The sequence below is a fragment of the Balaenoptera ricei genome, chromosome 11 (genome assembly GCF_028023285.1).
Source record: "Balaenoptera ricei isolate mBalRic1 chromosome 11, mBalRic1.hap2, whole genome shotgun sequence".
Taxonomy (NCBI): Eukaryota; Metazoa; Chordata; class Mammalia; order Artiodactyla; family Balaenopteridae; genus Balaenoptera; species Balaenoptera ricei.
This window is the reverse complement of record NC_082649.1, coordinates 12,247,500-12,263,664: the sequence shown is the minus strand read 5'-3', so window position 1 is coordinate 12,263,664 and position 16,165 is coordinate 12,247,500. Positions and strand designations below refer to the sequence as shown.

At 45.3% G+C, this 16,165-nt stretch overlaps 1 protein-coding gene across 4 annotated transcripts in view; it reads right to left on the bottom strand.

Moving 5' to 3' along the window:
* JARID2 (jumonji and AT-rich interaction domain containing 2) overlaps nucleotides 1–16,165 on the bottom strand; it is a 243,689-nt gene that overhangs the window by 124,038 nt on the left and 103,486 nt on the right. For 3 of the 4 annotated variants that reach the window (XM_059937972.1, XM_059937975.1, XM_059937974.1), the window contains exon 2: nucleotides 5,085–5,220. The exons of the other annotated variant lie outside the window; for it this stretch is intronic. In XM_059937972.1, the coding sequence (XP_059793955.1) occupies nucleotides 5,085–5,220 (136 nt within the window). The remainder of the gene's footprint in view (nucleotides 1–5,084; nucleotides 5,221–16,165) is intronic. 4 annotated transcript variants of the gene reach the window in all.

Here is a 16,165-nt window from a genome sequence, read left to right as displayed (position 1 = left end):
GGGGGTCCTTATATTTGTACTTCTAGCTTTGATCCTTGGCTACAAATGGACAGTTGTTGCCATCAAGGCCACTGCCCCTCTCTCGCCACCTCATGGAGGTCATGGAGGTGACTGGCAGCCCTCCGCCAGCTGGCTGGTTCCACAACAATATTAAAAACACAAATCTGTATCCCTAGGTGAAGAAACAGAAAGAAATAATGAATGTATCCGTGTGTAAGGAGGGTGACCAATCAGGAGGAATGCAGTTTTTCGATTTCCTCTGACTATCAATTCAATGACAAGCGCTAGATAAAGCCCAGAGCCATGGTCACATGAATAAATACTTGTACTGCCCCTCCTCTTCTGAGGTCTCTTTGCCAATGAAAGATTTCACAGATCTCCTTCAAAAGAAACTGCTATTTGAAAAAAAAAGTACTCCTACAATTTTGTATTTTTGAAATCCTATCTTCACAGGGGGTTCCAAAACTACTTCTATTTATTTAAGTGGTGGTTATTATAAGCAAGGGAGAAGGCCGGGGTTTAAATCCTGGCTCTGCCCCATACTAGTAGTGTAAGCAAATTGCTAATCTGCCCTAGTGCAGTTTCCTATATTTCTAGAAAATGGTTGGTTCTGAAAGTTAAATGAGCAAAATACAGGTGAAGTGCTAGAACAATAACTGGCAAAAAGCAAATGCTCAATATAGGTTCCAGCTATCACAACTACTGTAAAATTCTAAGAAAAAACAATCCAGCGTCCCTTAAATCTAGTCAAGATGCTTTAGCTGGCCACAGGGTTTGCTGGATCTCAGATGAAATTTATAGGAAGCAAATGAAATTCAAATACAGCTAATAGCTCCCCTCTCTTACTGTGTAATTATGTGTACTCATTATTTGTGTAGCATGTTATTATTTAAATGTCCCTAATTTCAGCCCCAGCAGGCCAAGGGCCTCAAAGAGTGGCTGAGGCCTCCGCCTCTGCCAGCCTTTCTGAAGCTTTTGTCAATTTATTACTGCCGGGAAAAGCGGCACCATCTACAGCAGAGAGTAGACAGAAGGCTCACGTCCAGCAGAAACCTTAGCACCACCTCCCCTGAAGCCTGGCTACAGCCAACAAGCTGTATAACAACGGCTTCAATTCCTACACAGACAACCCACTGGGATGTCCCAGACTCAAGATTCGCCACCTCCAGTAGGACAAAAAAAAAAATTCATTCCTTGTCACTTTAGAAGCACAAAAGCAAGACTGATGGCAAACATGGATTTTATGACATAAAATATGAGGTCTCTCTGCTATCTTATGTCTGCTTGGCTTATTATGTCTCCACCAGACCTGCACAAGGGGCGCGGCTGAGCTCAGCCGCTCAGACAAGTGGCTGCTGTTGGCACCCCGTTAGCAGACAACGGACCCCAACCCTCCTCCCACAGGAGGCCAGGGCAGGGGGCTGCTTGTTCATCATCCTAGCATGCCTGTGATCTCGCAGAAGTGATGGCAATTCATTTCCCAATTAGATGAAAATTATGTCAAGCCCATTCTACTGTGAACTCAAGATAGTATTTTAAAATTGAATTTTCCCAGGAAACTCTGGCAAGACCAATAACCAAGAAACATCTTTGCTTTGAAATACAGGGGGAAAAACAAAACACCTTGTTTTCAATACTACTGTTGCAAAGATAGGGTGCCATTTTCCTCCATTCTGGATTCTAAAATAAGTACTGGATTCAAAGTTACTTGAGCTGTAATTCCAATTCTGCTACTGCAGCATAAATAACCATGTGCCATTAGGAAAGTTACTACCACAGAGAACACACTCAGAGAGCCCCCCAACAAGAATGTCATCTTCCCCTTACAGACAGAAACCCCGCAGGTCTCAGAGGTACCTCACTACCCACAATCCTCAAGCCATGAAGCATGAGAAAGGGAGCACAGGGGGCAGAAGCCCCACCAACACCGCCCTAGCTGGGGTGCAGGCACCTACTCTCACCTCTGTCCCATCCAGTTTCATACCACACCTCCCAGCAAGGGCTCTGTACTGGACAGTTTCAAATTCTACCGCCAGATAACTTTCTGTCACAATTAAAACTAAAACAATGGAATTATTTCAACTTTTGAAAGGGAACCTCGAGGGGGTAAGGGACCAAAAAAAATTAAAAGAGAAATGAAAAGGAAAGGCATGACTGTTAAAACCACTCTTCCCCCACCACTAACCTATCTTCACTTGCCCCACAATGAAGAACCCTAAACAGTGTGCTGTGATGTACAGCGCCAGACAAGGTCATTCTACTGCACCGCATACGAATGATGATCTGTTATAAAGCACCCACTCAAACTTGAGTGATAAATGTAGACGCGCACATGTGTACACGCACACGTGTGTACACGCGCACATATGTACACACATTCAGAGAGAAGGCCGCTTGCAGTCCTCACTAGCCACCCCCACCAAGAGTCCTGGAGGCTGCCAGCTACTTCAGCTGTCTCTGGATCACACCCCCTAGGAGAGCACCCCTGAGATTCTGGGACCTACAGAGAGGGACTTATTCCCATGGTAACGAGTCTGGTTTCCAGGCTTCCCAGTAGCCCCCAAATAAGAAAGCACACTTTGTTTAACATGCTAGCTGCCTTTAAGAAAATTATTCTTAAAACACACACAAGTTCTAAAACGAGGAGATGTATTTACTTAGAACTGCTATCGAAATCCAACATGCGGAATAACAAAAAGGTGGCCTTGGAATACAGCCTGCACAAACACCAACATGAACCAGAAAAGGGCAAGCTGACAACAACTTCACAACCAAAAGAGAGGGGAGGAAAGGAGGAAGGAGGGAGGGAGGGAGGGAGGGAAAGACAAGTCAGTCTTTATCAGGGTGAAAGGCAAACTACCACGACAAACAACAAAGACCACCTTTTTTATGGAGGTGGTAAAAGAATGATTTAAAGTCTTCAATGATCCCCATAGAGATGTATGTGCCAACTTTTCTTAGAATTCCTTCCTCGGTATCGTCAAGCCCTGAGTATGCCAATGAAAACAAGAGCTACATTTGGCCAACTAGCTGGCAGCACTAGTTGCTTCTTGAATGCCTTATTTTAGTTTTTGTTCTTTTTTACCCAAATTCCACCATTATTCAATCCTGGACACCTGGCTACCTTCTTGTCCTAAAAGCTGATTTTTCCCAGTTGGGTGTGTTTTTTAGTTGTTAAAAGATTCCTAGGGGCTTCCCTGGTGGCGCAGTGGTTGAGAATCTGCCTGCCAATGCAGGGGACACGGGTTCGAGCCCTGGTCTGGGAAGATCCCACGTGCCGCAGAGCAACTAGGCCCAGTGAGCCACAACTACTGAGCCTGCGCGTCTGGAGCCTGTGCTCTGCAACAAGAGAGGCCGCGACAGTGAGAGGCCCGCGCACCGCGATGAAGAGTGGCCTCTGCTCGCCACAACTAGAGAAAGCCCTCGCACAGAAACGAAGACCCAACACAGTCAAAAATAAATAAATAAATTAATTAATTAATTTTTAAAAAAAAAGATTCCTAAAGCACGAAGGCATCACCACTCCAGAACAGCAGAATGAGAGCACGCCTTGTCACAGCAGTAAAATCTAACCCCGTAGCAGCCATTGCTCTACTCTAACCCCAGGATCCAATGATATTCTCCCCCCCATCACCCTCCCCTCAAAAACTTCAGAGCAGAACAGTATGTTCAATGTGAAGCAATGTCAACAAGACTGATCACGTCAAATGCTCTCTAAAAAGACACATGGCTTAGCATTTACTCCATTACAGGCAGCCAAGAAATGGCGGGGTCCCTACCTGGTAGGAGACCCGTGAACAAATAGGGGTCCAAGCTGTTTAACTGTGGCAACAGATTCCTCAAATTATTTTGCTTCTGCACGTGTGAAAGATTCAAAAAGGGCCTTTCCCATACACATTGGCTCAGACTTCAGGCGGTTCTTGTTTCAAGTCACACAGTACTAGAAGAGAGTGACAGAACCTGGGTGGATGGCAGGGCGGATCCCGGTGGTGTTCAGGAAGGCCACCTCAGAAAACCCCGCCATGGGCTTGTGGAAAGAGAGTGCCAACAGGTCCTGTCTGGAAGCACTAGTTCCAACAAGAGGCTCCCAGACAACTCACCTTACAACTAAGCAGGATGGAAAAAAACTGGATGCCCTAAGTCAACCTGTGGCTCTGCCCCCTGGCAAGCTGTCAGGTTCACCATGGGTGATGACTATTAGCGGAGGATCACAGCCAGAACGCAAAAAGAATAATAGGATCTCATCTTCCTTATCTCCTCGCTCCAAACAAGTACAAACCAGAACATGGTCAATTCATTCACATTTATCTAAGATTCTAGGAGATAAATAAGAACAAGAGAGGCTGTGCAATACAGCCACAGCCACAACCCCCGAAATAAAATATAAACAGTAACCAAATGCTAGTTCTGAAATGGTGTTCACTGGATGATTTCATGCGAGTCACACCAACCCTGTTAAAAAGAGACATCAGAATAAACTCAGATGGGAGTATGTTTCTCTCCAGGCTTCAAGGACCCACTTGACACCCATCCAGGATGAGGGACACTTCGGACGCACGGGAACTCTACCTCCACTGCCCACCTGCCGCTGTGCGGTCACCTGCCAGCTTGATCAACAAGGAAGGAAGCAGGGCCTTAGGAGGCTGCTGAGCCAGAGAGACAGCGGGAAGGGCAGCAGGCCCACAGATTCAGGCTACTTCCTATATAAACAGGGGATAAGAACCAAAGTTGCCACATTTCAGCGAGATCATCAAAGGCCTCTTCTGCCCTCATACTTGGGTAGAAAGACAGATGTTCACAGAAAAACCTGTAAGTCAGGCTCCACACTCAATCCAAGAACGGGCAGAAACCAGATCGCAGCCCTGGTCTTGTCTATAGGGCGCGGACTAACTAAGGCACCTTGCCAATTATATTATGCAACATATAAAGGGGCATCAAAACAAATCTATAAACCCAACGGGATGTCCAGAATAACTGCCGTTAGGGGCCCAGCCTGAGAAGCACGAGCCGCCCAAAGCACATCCATTCCGGAAACAAGGCCAGGCCCAGAGACATCATCCAAAACAACAAAACAGGCAACTCACCATTCACTGCTTTCAGGCTCCCAGCAATGCCTTCACCATGCTGCCTCTTCTGGGCATTCTTGAACTCCTTCAGAGACAAATAAAGGACTTTACGTACCACCCTTTCTTCTGACCATGGAATCCCATCACTGTCATCCTGGAGGAACAAGGAAGAATGGGGAGAGGGGAGTTACTTAAAGGAAAGCAAGCAAATGTTAAGAGTCAGAATAAACTTAAAACAAAAAAACAAATCCCAAACAAGTACTGAGTGACTGAGACCAAGTTCCGGAGATCAGAACTACATCCTATAGTGGAGGGAGGGCACTGGCCCTTCCTGGAGAGACCACAAGCAAAGAGCCACCCCTCAGGCTGTAAAGGGACCGGAAGAGAGACACAAGCATCTCACTTCCTTTACATGCCCCACGTCCAAATCCCGTCATTAACTGGTAATAGATATAAGTTTTATATTCCTGGCAAAGTTTAGAAAAAAAGAGTTATTGCAGCCACAACAGGAGGTGTAATGCATCACTGTACTGGAGTTCTTTAAAGCGAATAATGCCAGAATGTAGGCACCTTACAAACATGAGCTACACACCCTTTTGCAAAATTTACTGTTGTTGTTGCGGTTTGGTGCTACTTTCAAGGAATTTACACTTCAGTCAGAAGAAATGAAACTGGATCTATACTGGCCTTTTAAGGTGATGAATCACAAAAATGAGAGAGGGAGACGGACCACTGCAGAAAAGGGCAATGGATCTTTGTGGACTAGAGAATGGGGTGGCAGGCGGGTGGGGGGATAATTTTTGAAAAAGAATACACACAATAGGTCTTGAAGATCTCATTTAAAAGTGTGGCTCCCTTATGTCAAAATAAAGATGAGGTGGGGGGCACACCAAAGAACCAGCAGCCCACCCAGAGACCACTCCAGCAATTCCAGTAGTAAACATGGAAAGAAAGACTGCAGACCAGCAGGGATTGCGGCAGGACAAGAGCCAAGTCTGGCAAGACAGAGGTGGTTGATACTGGTGCCCCAAATGAGTTAACTGTTTTAGGGAACCAGCAAGAGAGTTTTTGATTTTAAGGTTTAAAGAGTTGCTTCACACAGCTTGGGATACTCACAGGTCCTCTTCTGTGGGTATCTGCCTACTGTTTGCTAATCTAAGAGGTCCTTACAGCCACATACCTACTTCAAGGCTTAAGCACTTTATGAGTTCAATTTAGAGATGGAAGGATTATCGGCTTCTCAGTTATTTGGGGCCTTAAGAGAATAAGGAAAACATTAATACCCCAGTAAAGCAGGATTTTGAATGTTCAGGTTCCTTTTGTTCAAACAGGAGGCCAAATACCCTAGAGTCAGGCCGGTGCTGTTACACTCAACATCCGACAGAACTGGTTTTTACTCCCTGCCACTACCCAGCCAACTAAACCCTCCAGGGGCCGAGATAAGGGAAGTAGATTATCCAAGGTCTTCTCCAGCTCACAAATTCCTAAACTCTGCATAAACACACACTACTTCTTAGAAATCCAACCACACAAACTCTAAAGCCCTAAATAACTGAGGCGCTGCTCCCGTTAAGCTTCTGGGATTTCTCAGAATGACAGTGATTCTCCATCTTCCATAACAAAGGGAAGAGAAGGCCTGGGAGAAACGAGCTAGGATTTCCACCTAACCCAGATGTCCTTCACTTCTGCAGACCTGCCAAGCCGAGGCTTCCGTCACCTCCAGAGGAAGAAGGCACATCCTGTCTCCCCAGTCGCTCTCCTAAGAGAGACAAGGCATCTACAGACCAGGGTGGTGGTGGAATCCACACATGAAGGCTGAAAGCAGACTAGGCCTCCACCCCCGCGGAAGGAACACACGTTACTTCTTAACCACCACTGGGTCCAAGTCACCAGAGACCTGCCAATCGCATGGCTGAAAACCAGGAAAATGAAGCGCTCTGACCAGACCCCAGCTGAGGAGCCCAAGGAACCAACCTGCATAAGAGGCAAATGATTCAGCTACACAACTCGTGAAAAGCACAATGAATCACTCTTAGCAACAAGCAACTCCCCTCAGGGTGCATGAAAATGCCTCTAGCGTTTTGGTTTCAACTGAATGATAATCTTAACCTCGGGAAGAGTTCATGCTCACTGGGCTGAAGTCCACCTTTCAGGATCCAGGGAAGTCTGTCGGGCAGAATTCTCTTCACCACCCTCAGCATTCAGGTCTCCACAACAAGCCAGGCTGCGATTATAAATGATTACTTCCTACATACACAGAGTTTATAAATTGTAAAGCCCCAAAATAGCTTTCAATGTAAAATTCCTGTGATGATTTACTGCTTCCTGTTCAGACTGGTGCCTTCATTTTGACTCCAGGCCTCCATATGAGAGAATTATACCCCGACAACTAATATCTAATTAAAACATAAACCATGTGAGAAGGAAACTCCTGCAAAGGAAGATGCATTTAAGGTTCACTTAGTGACACCAGCAGCCCCATGACACCTATAAAGTACTTTAAATACAGGAGAAGCAAATCCAGGACACAGAATATGGGGTTTCAAGTTCTAGACATTAAAAATCAAAACAAAACACACACACACACACACACACACACACACACACACACACACACACACACACGAGTTCTTTTATAATCTAGAATGCTCCTCAAGGGCTTCCCTGGTGGCGCAGTGGTTGAGAATCTGCCTGCTAATGCAGGGGACACGGGTTTGAGCCCTGGTCTGGGAAGATCCCACATGCCGCAGAGCAGCTGGGCCCGAGAGCCACAATTACTGAGCCTGCGTGTCTGGAGCCTGTGCTCCGCAACAAGAGAGGCCGCGATAGTGAGAGGCCCGCGCACAGCGATGAAGAGTGGCCCCCACTTGCCACAACTAGAGAAAGCCCTTGCACAGAAACGAAGACCCAACACAGCCATAAATTAAAAATAAATAAATAAATAAATAAATAGAATGCTCGTCAAGACTTCCCTCAGTGTTGATGCAAGATGCAAACCTAGCAGGTAAGAAGTCGACTCTGCTTTGTTTCCAAAAGCTCAGCAGGTAAGAATTCAGAGATTAGAAATCCAACTGCCATTCACAGCTGCAGAGTCACGATGAATCACTACATTCCGCTTACACCCCTTCCTACTGGGAGCCTAGCAAGGTGGGCCTGCACCCAACCAGGAGGCAGCACAGGGCTGTGCAACCTAAGCTGGGTGTCCTGGAAAGCCGGAAAGAAGGTACTTCAGAGGCCTAACGCTTACCCACCCTTATCATAGTTCTGAACGACCAAGTACTGAGCGCTCTAGAAAACAACCCAGATGTAACTAACTCCCTCACCAGAAGTCAAGCAACTCAGGTGAACCCCCCTCTTCCCCGGGCCACCCCCCAGCCCAAGAGCTTCTATGACCTTTAAGTCCGGCCCTCTGTTGTATTTCCCCCTTTTCAGTAGCTGTCTTATTTAAAAGTAATGTCTCCATGGACTCAGGACATCGTTTCTCCGGCTCAGCACCTGAAACATGCCTGACAAAGTGAGAGCTCAGGATTTCTGAAAACTGTACAAACTCAGCCTCCCATGTACCATTACCCACACTTGGCCTGCCAGTGCCTAACTTCCAGAATGGGTTAAGTGAAGTGCCTGAAATCACTCTAATTCCTGACTGAAATCACTGCTACCCCCCAAAAACACTCCCCCCGCAGTGACTAATCCAACAGGGCCAGGCGACACATTCTCAGCAGTAAGCTTGTCAGCGTCCTAACACAGGGGCCACACCACCCCTTCTGCCACCACCTAGCGCTCCCTGCAAAAAACAGTGCCCAACTCCAAGTCCACATGGCCTTACAGGGCCCAAATCCGCTGCCCCTGTTGCAGTCCCTTACCCTCAGCTAAACACCAACCAATTCCTTCGCAAAATACCCCTTCTGAGTTCTTCCTGTTCTTCTTCCCGAGGAACAAAGTAGCCAAGCATTCAGTCCATTCTACTTTACTGGTCAGCTTAATAAAGGCAGACACAGGAGGAGGCATAGCCACTGATACGGAGTCTAGCAGCCTCATTCTGATGCAAATTCAGCTGCCCAGAGTGTGTCTGTTCTTGTGAACTGCATTATTGACTTAAAAACAGCTCTTGTCATTTGGAGTTTCCATAAGACCTCTAGGTTAATAGACCATCTAAAACTTGAGAAGAACAGTCAGGCTCCCGATGACACACCACCTTTCCTCATTCCCCCAATCTCTTACTTTCTTCTCCCCAAGACCAAAAAATGCTTTGCAAACACTGAAATAAATGAAAATAATTGGGTCTGCTGGCAGTAGCGGGGGAAAAAAAATCATCACATAGATCTAGATTCACTTGGCTATTGACTGCGAAAAATCACTTTCTTTGGCAAATGGAAGACTGAGTAATAAGACCTTTAAAAGTAAAAGTGACAGGGTTTTCTTTTCATTTGTAAAACGTCTACCATTCTTTGAAATAACTTTGAAAATGGCAACAGGTCAGGAATTAAAACTAGAATGTTTGTGGTCATACATAATCTTTTTATTAAAAGGAAAAATAACAGCATAACCTTATGCTGCCCCAAGTTTTATAGCAGACATGTAAGAAAAAGGGGCACAGACAGTAAGCACATGAAGACACTACACACCTTGCAGCAAACAGCACCATCTAACAATTCTCCAAAGCCCACAATCCAGGTTAGAGATATAACAGCCTTGTACATCCTTCCATACCGTTGCAACTCCAAGTGTGCTCCAAAGACCACCAGTGCCTTAACCGCTTGGCATCTTGTTAGAAATGCAGGCTCATTTTAAGATCCTCTAGTGATTTCCATGCACATTAAAGTTTCAGAAGCTCTGCTGTACAAACTAGTTCCCCATCCTGCCCATTTCATGTCACTTTCTAACCTCCATCACGATACAGGCAAAGGTAAAGAAAGATGAGGTGAAACGCCAAGATGAATACTTCTAACATCCATCTAACTGTTGCCATTTCTACTGTCAGAATACAGAAGTCTATATTAACATATTCTGAGAACTCTTCCCTTTGACTTCTGTTCACCGAACTAAAACAAGTGACCAAATAGCAAAAGCGAAATCAACAAAAAAGGTAAGACAAGTAGTGGATAGTTCCTTGAATCATTCTTATGTGACATGATGTCTCAAACCCTCATTCTCTGATTACCCAATTTGGAATGACTTCCCTTTAAAAAGGTGACATCCAGAATTAAACACACATTCCAACATGTGAATAATACTCTAGAACAACAGGACCAACACATGCAATAAGATCATTTCTATTTCCGTGCACAATCCAAAAGCTGGGATACATTTTAGTAGCCACATTACACAGCAGGACCTCATTAAGCTTGCAGTTAACTATACCCTCCAAGGTGATTTTATTGGGGGGCGGGGGGGGGGGGTTCTTTCCCCACCCCCCACTACAATGCAACAAAACCCAAAGGAAGGCTCCAATCCAATAAAAATCACAGCTCCCAGTTGTAGAATTCTTTTTCTGTGATGTTCTCCTGACCTCTAAGGTAAAAAACAAAAACAAAAACCAACACAACAGGCCACAGAGGGTCCTGTGTGAATGAGACCATAAACCAAGTTGTCCTCCTTACCCAGGTTTACTGGACAAGACAGAAAAGAAGGTACGGGATCTGCTGGGTGAAGGTTGCTGTGTCTTCCCCCCACACACCGTCATGGAGAAGGGCTGGGTTTGTGGACATGGGCGTGGCGTGCATGACTGTTTTCAACGTGCTTGAGTGCCCAGCCCAACCTTCACTGACAGGCATAAATTCAAATCAACGTTAGTTAAAATAAAGCCTAAAAAGGATCTTAATATAAATACATTTGCTGACGATTCGCTGTCTCTCCACGGCTCACACTTCAAAACACTGGGTTACTGATTTAACATGCTCTAACTACACCAAGAGTTCTTCTAATTGACTGTGTCAAAACTGATCAGGTCAGTGATACAGTAAAGCCATGCCCTCCATTCAGCCACAGGCCTGGGCCAAGCCTTCATGGGCTTCTGCTCTCCAGTGATGGCTAGCTTTTCACCAAGCTGGGCTTCCAATCCTCTCCTGAGCGCTCAGATGCTTTAGTGCAAGGAAACAGGGAGGTCCAGGTCAGTCAAGCTTACAAAACAGGTGCCAGGCAGAGGACAATACCCCTGCAGTCATAAGGGAAGAATATAAAAAGTGATAATGATTGCAGTCATCCCTTGTTATCCACGGGGGATTTTGGCTCCAGGACCCCGCACGGATACCAAAACCCCAGGATGCTCAAGTCTCTTATATAAAATGGTTATGTTTGCATATAACCTACCTACATCTACATCCTTCCTACTGTACACTTTAAATCAGCTCTAGATTACTTGTAATACCTAATACAATGTAAATGCTGTTTACATTTTTACTGGCCGGGCAAATATTTACATATTTGCTGGTGGAGCAAAGTCAAGTTTTGCTTTTTGTATCTTTCTGGAAGATTTTTCCTGAATGTTTTCAATCCGCCATTGGTTGAATCCAGGAATGCGGAACCCACGGATGTGGAGTGCCAACTGTATGACAATGGCAAACGTCTCCTGGGTGCTCGCTACCAGACGGTGGGCTCAGCACTTGCTTGCACAGTTAATGCTCCCGATTCTGTGCTCAGCCTCCCCTTCGGACAAGGGCCACACCACGCTTTCTCCCTTTAGTTTAAAAGCGATGGGAAAGGAAGGAATCACGAAACTCATGGTTATCGTTTAGAGATGAGTTTCAGGGTCTTGCCCAAAGGTGCCATGGCTAGAGAGAAGCAGGAGTTGGCTCATTAACCAGCTATCAGTCCGTCGGTCCACTACGGGGCAGGTGCCAGATCAGGAAGCAAAATTCTAAACTCAGAAATTTGTTATTAAAGGGAAAATGTCAAAAGGGTAACTCACATTGGCTCCTAAATGAAAGCACCATTAAAATTACTAATTTCAAGCGGCGAATATAAATGTTATATGAAAAACAACTCATGCATCAGCTAGAGCTGGAAACTACTAAGAGGAGAAGGCAGAGGATTGGAAAGGAAGGAGGGAGGGAGCTCCTCTCACTGGCCTTTACAACTGGCTTCTTTAACTGAAAGAATATCAATTCTATGGGCATCTCTCAAAGCATCCTTATGTAATTTCTCTATGTGTCCATTTTTTTTATGATTTCAAATTCAGGCCATCTTGACTCAAGAGAGGGAAAACAATGATGAAAAAGCACAGGTTCTAGGGAAGCCCATATCTGATCAAACTTAAAAAACCATTTTCTAACAATTACAACTATTTTTTAAAATTTATTTATTTTTGTTTATTTATGGCTGTGTTGGGTCTTAGTTTCTGTGCGAGGGCTTTCTCTAGTTGTGGCAAGCAGGGGCCACTCTTCATCGCGGTGCATGGGCCTCTCACTATCGCGGCCTCTCTTGTTGCGGAGCACAGGCTCCAGATGCGCAGGCTCAGTAATTGTGGCTCACGGGCCCAGTTGCTCCGCAGCATGTGGGATCTTCCCAGACCAAGGCTCGAACCTGTGTCCCCTGCATTGGCAGGCAGACTCTCAACCACTGCGCCACCAGGGAAGCCCCAATTACAACTATTTTTAAAATGAAATGGGCCCCCCCCCCACGGAAGATAGTGAATTTCCCACTACTTGTGAGCAAACTGCGTAAGAGTCTCATCCATCACAGGTAAAGTGACCAGTAACTTATCATCGCAGCCAAGGGCACTGCTAATAATGATGCTGGGACAACTGGTAGAAAACTGCGACGTAGGTCAACCAGGGACTAGGTCCCTTCCAGCAGATTTGAATCCATTATAAAAAAAGGTCTTCACTACCACACACATCATTTTTAACAATATCACCACATAAAATAAAGCCAACTTCCAAGACATAGCAGGATAAAAGTGTGACACACACCTGCGTTTTAAGTTGAAATCCAGAACCTCCCACCAATGTTTTAAAATTGCAACCTGCGGGGGGGGGGGGGGGGGGGTGTGGTAACGACACACGGGACAGACGCAGAAGCCACCACGTTCCACTGAAAACACTCCTGCTTCCACAGGGAGGGAGCACAGCACATCAAATGCTCTTCACAGCCTCCGGTAAGTAAACCAAGCAGATGGGGCTGTGCAGGTTGGGAGAGAAGAGAACATTCAGGTTCACAGGCAGGAAGACCTTCTCCTAACATGAAACCCCTTGTTAAAACTTATACAGGGCTTCCCTGGTGGCACAGTGGTTGGGAATCCGCCTGCCAATTCGACAGGACACAGGGACGAGCCCTGGTCCGGGAAGATCCCATGTGCCGTGGAGCAACTAGGCCCGCGCATCACAACTACTGAGCCTGAGCTCTGGAGCCCGCAAGCCACAGCTGCTGAGCCCGCGTGCTACAATTGCTGAAGCCCCCGCACGCCTAGAGCCCGTACTCTGCAATGGGAGAGGCCCACGCACTGCAACGAGGGGTGGCCCCCGCTCGCCGCAACTAGAGAAAGCCTGCGCGCAGCAACGAAGACCCAATGCAGTCAAAAATAAATAAATAAATAAATAAAATAAATTTATTTTAAAAACTTATACAAGTGCTAAGACAAACAATTATGTGTTTAGATTACAGGAGCCACTGGATGAGTTACTAATACCACAATATGCATATATCCCACTTCTATCCACTTCTGCCAAGGCTCTGGAAATGGAGGGATTTGTGACTTTCCACTCCCTTTTCTTAAAAAAATGAAGTGTGGTGTCCAATTCCAATGCTCAATTCCACCCTGGGCTGGATTAACAGAAAATGCCAAATGGCAAGGCCGGGTGTGCGGCGGGGGATTGATGGTTGCAAAGAGATGACCAGTAAGAAAAGAAAATTTAAAAGACTTGCTCCAGGAGGGAGGTGTGCAGAACGAATTCATAGCCCTTTCCTCCTTCCAGGGAAAAACGTCTGGAAAACTCTACATGAATGCCTTTTTATTTTCTAGAGCACAGGTTTTGCATATACCTGCTATTCAATCATCCTACTTAAGGCAATTTGTTGCTGTCTGAAATATCAGCCTCTTCCATCCACAGTTTGAGAGAACAATGAAAGCATCGGAAATAATGATAATAATAGTAATTTGTTGGGGATGTTGATTCTTGGCACAGACTCCATATAAAAGAGGATTTACAGAGAGAGAGGGAGAATACTGAAGGATAAAGTGAGAGAGAGGTACAACTTAGGCTAAAACTACCACTTCTTCCCCTTTTAAAAAAATATTTTCTCCACTGGAAATCAACTCAATTTCTCAAATCGACTTGATGCTAATCCATTTTTAAAAATTCCATAGAATGGTTCACCTGTCAATACTCAAACATCAAAGAGAAATCGGGGAATATTCACACCTAGAAATTAGATAAGCGGCCAGGAAGCCACTGACTTACTGAACCTGTGAACGACGTTCCTTCGCCTTGGTTTTAAATTAAAAGCACTTCAAGCAGCAAATATCCTCCGACAGACATGCTTCCCAGGATAAAGCAAACGGTCTGAAAACGCTTATGCAAGGAGAGTTTTACTTCTTCCAAACTCCCATTAAATAATGTGTACTTATCTTTGATTACCGCCTATTTAAAAAAAAAAAAAAGCTACAGCTGAAATTGGATTAAGAACTTCTGCTGAAAACGGTTTATTGCATAACACAACTCTGACAGCCTGAATCTCCGGCCACCAACTGAGCCTTTATAAAAATCTGCTGGGCAGCTGCCAACTCAGCCCTTTTGCCTCTGAGCGTGTCCAACACCGCCGTTGTCAAGGCAGCAGCAGCACGGGCTGCGCCGGCGCACGTTCACCGTTAAGCGGTGCAGGCAGGGACCAGCAGAGAGGGCCATGCAACACAGCACTCAACCCCCTGCAATTCTTGGTCTGACAGTTTGTTGTTTCAACATAATCAAAAAGGACTCAAGATCTAGAGCAGCACTGTCTCCAAGAATCCAGCAGAAAACGGACTGGCAATCTACCTTCAGAATGAGGGCGAAATTAAGTCAAATTACAATACTTGACCGGTATCTTAGAAAAAGAAATCAGAATGAGGGACGATCCAGTATCAGCAATGCCAACGTGTGACTCCAAGATGGCCTCATTTGGGAATAAATTATTAACAAGCAGGTTCCCAAAAGAATTCTGACTGATTTGGATCTTTTAATCATTACAGCCTTTTCATGTTAAGAAGAATACCCTCCCCGCAAATCCCCTAAATGGCATATTCTAAGCTGAACTATCCAATACAGTAGTCTCCAGCCACAAAAAATTAAGTTGTAGTGGACACATTTCAAGAACTCAACAGCCATGTGTGTCCCAAAATGGACAGGTCAGCTAAAGAATGTTTCCATCATCACTGAACTAGAGCAATGCTTATAATTAATTGGACGGGGTTTCAATAGACTGTATTCCTTGTTCATGCATTTCATTACGTCCCTGAGACTCTTCAAAACATGTACCTTTATGTTCTACTCAGGAACAGGAAAATTCTGGAATATGAGACTACCTTGCACAAGAAAGCCAGAGTCTAAAGTAGGTAAGAACAGGTATCTACCCAACAACTCTCAGGAAAGTGGTTCCAATTTGCTCTGCTACATGTCGCCTTTCAGATTTGCAGGGAATATACATGAAATTCAGAGGATGAAGTCTAAAATTCTTGTCTACAAGGAAGCCCTGAAGATGCACACTGCTTTAACATGCCTTCAAATCATTTTCTAAGGAATTCCCCTACAAAATTCATCCTCTGGATTAAGAACAGACAAAAGCCAGCACCCCACCAGCCAGTCTCTCAGCACCAACAGGGTGACACCTCCTGCCAGGGCCAGTCAACGTTATCGGCCTATGAGCTGTGACGAAGGGTTAGGGCAATTTTTACACTCCTGTTTCTTCCTCCAGGCCCTGGGACACTGCTGGGTCACTTTAGGGGCTCTGTCAATACCTGACTGACTTGCTGGCTTTTTTGGCTCATCAAGAACCTCCATCCTGGAAATAAGCATATTAAGTGTCCATACATTTGCAGGGGATTGGTTGGTCATGCTACATTGTAAAATCATTAAGGGCTTGGGGGGCCATTTTATGAAAAATTTCAAGTTACAGTAAAGTACACA